Source organism: Balaenoptera musculus, chromosome 8 (assembly GCF_009873245.2).
Source record: "Balaenoptera musculus isolate JJ_BM4_2016_0621 chromosome 8, mBalMus1.pri.v3, whole genome shotgun sequence".
Taxonomy (NCBI): domain Eukaryota; kingdom Metazoa; phylum Chordata; class Mammalia; order Artiodactyla; family Balaenopteridae; genus Balaenoptera; species Balaenoptera musculus.
Genome location: NC_045792.1, coordinates 9401010 through 9409682, shown reverse-complemented (window position 1 = coordinate 9409682; position 8673 = coordinate 9401010). Strand labels below are relative to the sequence as shown.

Sequence of the window (8673 nt, the reverse complement as noted above, 5' to 3'; positions counted from 1 at the left end):
GTTTACTGTGGCACTGTTTACAATAGCCAGGTTATGGAAGCAACCTAAATGCCCATTGACAGATGAATGGTTAAAGAAGATGTGGTACATATGTACAATGGAATATTACTCAGCCATAAAAAGGAACAAAATTAGGTCATTTGCAGAGACGTGGATGAATCTAGAGACTGTCATACAGAGTGAAGTAAGTCAGATAGAGAAAAACAAATATCATATATTAACACATATATGTGGAATCTAGAAAATGGTACAGATGAACTGGTTTGCAGGGCAGAAATTGAGACCCAGAAGTAGAGAAAAAGTGTATGGACACCAAGGGGGGAAAGTGGTGGCGGGTGGGGGGGGGTGTGATGAACTGGGAGATTGGGATTGACATATATACACTGATGTGTATAAAATGGATGACTAATAAGAACCTGCTGTATAAAAAAAATAAATAAAATTAAATTTAAAAAAAAAGCATTTAAAGATTAAGAAAAGAAAAGAAGAAACGTGGAAAAAAATCCAAGGGAAACTCTCCATGGAAAGAAAGATCATTTGTGCCTAAAACCTAGAGCCCCAGGCCGGCAATAAGAACTTCATGCCCCTTTTCCCTATATCAGTAATGTCTTAATGTGGGAATTATAGTTGGGGAAGGGCACTGTCTTCAGTGGTAGGAGACCACAGGCTTCTCCTAACTGCACCAGCCATATATATACGAAGACAGGAACCCTAGGATTCTTAAACTCAAAAATTTTAACTCGTTCACTTATCAAATCCAAAGCACCAAAACACCTAGGCCCTAATAGGTCTTGAATTTGAAATATGATAGACTACAATGTGAGCAGTGACCCCTACATTGTGCAATACAGTGAACTTGTTAATTACTCCTCCTGTGACTGGAGGGGAAGGTAAAAGTGAAAGGGAGGGTGGCATGTGTGTGTCTTGCACTCCCCCTTGTGGTTGGAGTGTGTTACTAGCAAAACTTAACTTTCAAATTTAACCCAAGAGGATCAAGGACTTCCTTACAGTACTTAACTATGAAAACAAACAAGCAAACAAACAAAAAAAGTGATTAGGTATTTAAAAGGCAGAGCATAAAATTTCTAGCAGTAAGGCTAAGCTCGGTAAATTACTAGATTAAGAGAATGGATTTTCAGTTTGCCACTAAGATGAATTTATAATCAAATCTTTTTTATTTTCCTCTATACTGTGTAGGGGAGCAAAATTTGCCACCCCAAAATGTGTCTCTTTGGCATGAGGATTATTTTAGGCTGATGATGTTTAAGAAATAGAAGACTTAAGAAGTCTTTATTTTTACCTCCCTCTTAGCTGCCTAAAGAATTTAGACAAAGGGCCTGTTCCCAGAAGAGAGCTACCACCAGAGATATCTGCAAACAGTATAGGCTAGGTGTGATGGGAAACTTGGCAGGGATCAGAGTCTACTCTGGGTCCTATTATCTCTGCAAGGCTCAGCAAACATTTGTTTTTCCACACCTATGTGAATTACTTTCCTCTCCTTTGAAGTCCCAAACCACTACCCTCAACATCCTCTTTTGTCTTTAGCTGAAGATGGTTTTTAAGGTGAGGGCTTTGGCCTTTTGGCAAGTTACTCAGTTTTCCTGGGTGTCTCCCATGTATATATGTTATTAAACTTTTGTTTGATTTTCTCCTACTAATCTGTCTCATGTCAATTTGTTTCTTAGACCAGCCAGAAGAACCTAGAAGGGCACAGGAAAATCTCTTCCTCCCTGACAATTGATTATATTAAAACATTAGGGGTTACATTTATAAATATGACAGTATCCAGAAAGTATTTCTAATACATGGTAACCACTTTCAAACTCTGAAGGCATTTTTGAACATCCCATTTCCAAAAATTGTAATATTCCTTACTTTTCTTTGTCTCATGCTTTGTGTGGACAAGCATCTACACACTGCCCTGGATATTTCCTTTCATGAATTCCCCCCTGGTTATGTATAACAATACCCTGCTTCTTTGTATGCCTTGAAAATTTTGTTTGGATGCTGGATGTTGTGTATTTTACAGTGTCATGGATTTGGTTGTATTCTTTTAGGGTGTGACAGACTTTGTTCTCCGAGGGACTTAAGTTACTTGCGGACCAGGTTGATGCTTTCAAGTATTATTTTAAAATGGTTTTTAAGAAAAAGCTAGCTTGCTTTTGCAATAAGGATAATTTATCCCCCTTACTCTTATATTACTCTTAATAATGCCACATTTATTAAAAGGTCTTTCCAGTCTAGCTGGTGGGAACAAAAACTGTTTCCATCCCTATGAGATCACTGAGAATTATTTGGCTTTCTGATTTCTTGTGGATTCATTCATACCTTCAGGTAAAATTTTTTTTCATGTGTTCTTAGATCTATATTCAGACAAAATCTTAAGAGGACCCCTTTGCATATCTCCAGAGTTATCTTTCTATGCAACTCTCCCATCTCTGGTCCTCTTGCCTGGAAATGCAAGTCACCTGGTCTCCCTGAACTCTGATCTCTGCTCAATTCTGAGACACGGCCAGCCTCTGTTTGAATGCACCCTCCCTGTGCTGCAGCCTAGAAACAGCATTCAGCCTGCAAGTTGGGGCAACTGTAAAGCTCACTTTGTCTCCCTTCTCTCAATGATTACAATTCTGCACTGCTTGCTGTCCAATGTCTGAAAACTGTTACTTTATGTACTTTTGTCATTTTCTAGTAGCTTAAGTCAAAAGGTTAAATAAAATCTCTGCTACCCCATCATGGTCAAAATCAAAAGTATTAATTCCTTTAGTTTTAGAATGTATCATTCACAGTATTTTCTTATATATCATTTTTAAAAAATCAAATTAAAATATGAATTACTTAGGGGTAGAGTTCATGTCCTGTTTATCTTTGTATCTTCAGAACCTCCCATAGAATTTTACACAGGGTCCTAAAAAGGATAGCTAATACTTATACAGTGATGCACTGATATAGTGCTTTTAAGTTTATCATACAATAACCCTAAAGTTTAGAAATTACTATGAGAATTCATCTTATAGATAAGGCAACTGAGGTATGGAGAGATTAAGTATCTTTCCCACCATCATACTGGCAGTAAACGTCAGAATGAAGATATAAATTCAGAGCCTGTGCCATACTGATTCAATAAGTGTACTCAACACATTTTTTTATGAATAAATACCTGACCGAATAATGAGTTATGAGGAAAAATGATCTTCATGTACACAATGGTAATTAAACCATATAAACTAAAGCTTTTTATTTTCAAGAACCGGAAAAAGCCAGAGATCACAAACAATAAGTACCTATGATAAGAATAAGGTTCATTTTCATAATGATGATCATATTAATACTGTGTGTTATATGATTTAAAAAATCAGACAGAAAGTACAATGTAAGGCAAGTTTCCTGGAGATAATCAAGGCTTTTTGTGAGCAATAGAAATGAAATATGTGTCTCAGTAACTGACTACCTGCCTGGCTCTCCATAAGCCCATGGTTCTCTCGTGTTTGCTTGCTTTTATAGCATCTGGAAACCTTGTTAGAACACAGATTGGTGGGCTTCACCTCTGGTGTTTCAGATACAGCAGGCCTGGGATGTGCCCAGGAATTTTATTTATGGCATGTTCGCAGGTGATGCTAATACTGCTGGTTTGGGAGCCAGATTATGAGAATCAGTGTACTAAGCAACTGAATTATTTGGTTTGTCCCTATTTCAGATGTTTCTTTTCAAAAAAATATATAAATTAGTTTTAAAAAAATTTTTATTGGCGTATAGTTGATTTACAATGTTGTGTTAGTTTCTGCTGTACAGCAAAGTGAATCAGTTATACATATACATATATCCACTCTCTTTTTAGATTCTTTTCCCGTATAGGCCATTACAAAGCATTGAGTAGAATTCCCTATGCTATACGGTAGGTTCTTATTAGTTATCTATTTCATATATAGTAATGTGTATATGTCAATCCCAATCTCCCAATTTATCCCTCCCCGCCCCTTATCCCCTGGTAACCATGAGTTTGTTTTCTACATCTGTGACTCTACTTCTGTTTTGTAAATTAGTTCATTTGTACCCCCTTTTTTTAGATTCCACATATAAGTGATATCATATGCTATCTGTCTTTCTGTGTGTGACTTACTTCACTCAGGATGACAATCTCTAGGTCCATCCATGTTGCTGCAAATGGCATTATTTTGTTATTTTTTATGCCTAAGTAATATTCCATTGTATATATGTACCACCTCTTCTTTATACATTCCTCTGTTAATGGACATTTAGGTTGCTTCCATGTCCTGGCTATTGTAGATAGTGCTGCAATGAATATAAATTAGTCTTTAACTTCAAACTTAAGAAAGAAATTCACTGGGGACTTCCCTGGTGGTCCAGTGGTAAAGAATCTGCCTTCCCATGCTGGGGATGCGGGTTTGAACCCTGGTCGGGGAACTAAGATCCCACATGCCACACGGCAACGAAGCCTGCATGCCACAATTACAGTGCTCACGCACCTCAACGAGAGAGCCCATGTGCCTCGAACTACAGAGCCCATGTGTTCTGGAGCCCACCTGCACACCACAACTAGAGGGAGAAAACCCGCACGCCACAACTAAAGAGAAGCCCGCGTTCCGCAACAAACACCCAACACAGCCAAAAAATAAAATAAATAAATAAATAAATAAATAAAGGAAAGGAATTCATTGAAAGAAATCAAAATACTATGAGTAAATCATGTATATTTCTCACAGGAAGTCAATATTTATTGCTGATATGTGGCTGTGTTTAATTACCAATTCCTCAGCAATATGGGCTTGGTATAGTCCAATGTTTTGGTTTTTAGTTCTGACACCGACAAGGGTTCTTGGCCTTCCCCAATCAATAGAAACTGATAAGAGGCCAGACAAGAAATTCAGGCAAGGCTTTACTGGGGGCCCCTGCTGCAGCAGTGGGGAGCAAGAACAAGTAACAGGTTCCCTTGCTTGCTCCCGGGGGCGGGGGGGAGGTGAGCTGGTTCCTTATATGGGGTGAGGGTAGGGGCGTGTCCCGGGGTCGGGCCAGAGGGGTGGCTTAGGTGTTTTGCCCACCCCTTAGGTGGTGTTAAGTGCAGGGGGCATGCGCAGTACCCTGCTTTTGCTCTGGACACCCTGTTTCTGCTCCCGGCTCTTCAGAGTGGCAGCTGGATTTTCTTTTTTGGTCTTTTTGTATCTTGTTGTGTATAATTTGCCCCAACTGCACGTGCACTCAGTTATGTTTAGTCCCTTACAGCTTCTTTGTATTTTGTTGCTCTAGGAGAAGAGGAGATGTTAGTCCAGGTGCAAGCATGGCAGCAAAGGGTCTCAGGTCTGAGGGCCCAGCCTGTCTCAGTCCTAGTGCAGTGTGCAGATGAATCAGGTTCCCCGTCTTGGTGCTCACACCGGTCCTTGGAATCTGGCAGCACAGGTTCTCAGATGACCTCTGCTCTCCATGGCTGATCGCTGCAGCACGAGGGCTTGCTTCCCTCACTCTTACCACACCTTGGGGTCTTTGTTCTTCTTTGATGTAATCATCTTTTCCCAGATATCCTCCACATGGCTCACACTCTCATCTCCAAATCCTTATTCAAAAGTCAACTTCTCAGAGAGGGCTTTCTTAACCACCTCATTTAAAATGGAAACTCCATCCCCAAAACTCCCTATTCCCTTTCCCTGCTTTCTATTTTTCCATAAATTTGTTATCATGTAACCTTTTATATGATTTCTGTCTATATTTTACTTACTGCATGTCTCTCCCTACTATAATTTTAAACCCACTGGGGGCAGAGATTTTGTCTGTTCTGTTTACCGGTACATTGTAGGCACTCAAGCAATATTTGGTTAATGGATGAATAAATGAATAATTTCCTTTTGCCTGTGTACATTAACAAATTAAATTACTCACTGATGGACTTAGTTCATTTACTCAATCTGCACACATTATTAAAAGTTATACTTTTCTTTGGTCATTTTCTACCTGAAGTTAGGGGCTAAGTCTCTTCTTTAGGTTCACTTTGGGCCATTCATCAAAAGGCACTGTGACAATTTTCACCTTGTTGTTTCCTGGCATGGTTCCACTTCTGGATTCATTCATTACTACTTATCAGTATTTTTACAAATTTCTGCCAACAACAATCTTTCCTCTAATGTTCTTGCTGTCATCACCTTTGACCATCTCAGGTAACCCATCACATGGGTCATTTCCTGCTCTCTCCTCCACTACTGTCCTCCTCCAATCAATATTTTAAAAAAGGAAACACACTTCCTGTTAGAAAATAACCTTTTCTAACCCACGTTTCCTTCATATTATAATATTGCTTAGCTTCTCAGCCAGCCTTCTGGAAAGTGTTGTCTGTATTTAAATTCTCCATTACTTTGTATCTACACTCTATGCTGCATCTGTTTCTTAATATCTACAACGTATTTTGGCTTTTATCCCTAAATTCTATCGAACTTTTACCAGAGTTATTCATGATCTGCTGCTACTAAATGCAACAGATACTTTTAATTCTTTATCATGCTACTTGTATTATTTTCCCCCTTGTTTTTCATCCTATTTCATGATCTCATACTCTCCTGAGTTTTCTTCTCATTGGTCACCCATCCTCAATCTAATTTTTTATCCTCCTGGTTATCTCAGCCACTTCTATAGCTTTAATTATCATTAATATATTTGATGATTTCCTAAACTATAGTTCTAGGTCATATCTCTTTCCTCAGCTTCAAATAATAACCCAACTGACAACTTACAACTGGATGTCCTACAGGGACTTCCAATTCAATAGGTCCACCACTCACCTCCCTTCTTATGTTCCTTATCTCATTGACTATCTCCACTTCTCACTTAGGTTTATAACCAGAGACTTGATATCATCCTGAGTCTCACCTCTTTTTCCCTCACTCCTCACTTCATATTTATTTGATCTGGTTAATAGAGGTGAGAACCGAGTCTCCTGAAATATTCAAGAGTGCCTAACATGAAGTTAACATTCTCTAACTTAACATGTCTTACTACAAGTAGTGATGCTTTATTATTTCATTGGTAGATTAGAGACATTGAGGCTCAGATCAGTTCTGACATGGTCAAAGTCACCTGGAAAATAAACTGAGTTAGCCAAGACTAGATTTGAAGACCTCTCAATCCCAGTCAGGTAACTTTTCATGATCTTAAGCTATGAATATACCAGAAGGTACATGGATTAAATTTTTTCCAGATACAAGCAGAATTTTCTTTCTGCTCAGTGTGGGCATTGCTCATCCTGCAGACATAGTCTCAGGTTTCTGACATGCCAGCATGGCACTATACTTATGCAGAATGAATGTGCTGAAGATAAACATTGTATGATACACTCAGTGTTAATGTAAGGTTTTCCTTAGTACCAGGGACATGATTCTGTTCATTGCCTCTCTCAACACTTCTTTCACTTTTTCATTCCTCAAGCTATAAATAAAAGGGTTCAGAAGAGGGGTCACTACAGTAATGAGGACAGTGGCTACCTTGTCAAAATCCAGAGAGTGGTTCTAATTGAGTCTCACATACACAAAGATGTTGCTCCCATAAGCAATGGAAATGATGGTGATGTGGGAAGCGCAGGCGGAAATAGCTTTTTGACGGCCTTGGGCTGAGGGGATGTGCAGGATGGTAGAAATGATGTAGATGTAGGACCCAGTAGTGAATGCCAGGGAGCTCAGGATGACAAGGGCAGATAGGAGAAAGTTTATCTTCTCAGTGAGACGAGTATCTATACAGGCCACCTGTAGAAGAGGGGCAATGTCACAGAAAAATGATTAATTTCTTTGCTACAGTAGAGTAGCCTTGTCACAACTATGGTTGGTACCAACACGGGTGGGAAGGCTCCCAATCAACAGCCCAGAATCATCAGGAGGCAAGCCCTGATGTTCATGATGATGGTGTAGTGCAGTGGGTTACAGATGGCCACGTAGCAGTCAAAGGACATCACTGCCAAGAGGATAAACTCCACGGTTCCCAGAAAGAAGTAGAAATATGTTTGAGTAATGCAGCCAGCAAAGGACATGTTTTTCTTCTCTCCTAGGAGGCAGGCTAGCAACTTTGGGGTAATGACAGTGGTGTATAAAATATCCAGAAAGGACAAATTACTGAGGAAAAAGTACATTGGGGTTTGTAGGCGATTATCAGTCCATATTAGGGAGATGATGATAATGTTTTCCATTGCTGTTAGTATGTAAGCCAACAAGAGAGCCACAAAGAGGGCTATTCAAAGCTCCAGGAGGGCTGGGAAGGCAGTCAGGGTGAACTGAGTCACTGTGCGGCAATTCCACACGGCCATTGTTACATGTCAACAATAGGTCTCCCTGAAGAAACAAGAAAAAGGAAATCAGCCTCGAAGGTAGTTTTCTTTTGTTGTTGCTGTTTTGTTTTGTTTTTTGTTTGTTTTTGGCCGTGCTACGTGGCTTGTGGAATCTTAGTTCCCAGACCAGATACTGAACCTGGGCCCCTGGCAGTGGAAGCACGGAGTCCTAACCACTGGACCACCGGGCAATTCTCTAGAAGGTAGTTTTATAAATATCTGTTGAAAATGTATTGTGGAGAGTGTCTTATATTGGGAAATGACTCGAGGGATACATTCTTTGATCTGAAAGTCATTATGGTGCAAACTTGGGAAAGTCAAAATACTATTTAGACACAAATTTTTCTATAAAATTAAGA

The 8673-nt window shown here is 39.4% G+C and overlaps 1 protein-coding gene across 1 annotated transcript; it reads right to left on the bottom strand.

Moving 5' to 3' along the window:
- Positions 1-7340: 7340 nt before the first annotated feature.
- LOC118899016 (olfactory receptor 6M1) lies at positions 7341-8293 on the bottom strand. Its single transcript, XM_036859908.1, is given in 2 exon segments — positions 7341-7768; positions 7771-8293. Coding segments are annotated over 2 exon segments (951 nt in total).
- Positions 8294-8673: the final 380 nt, after the last annotated feature.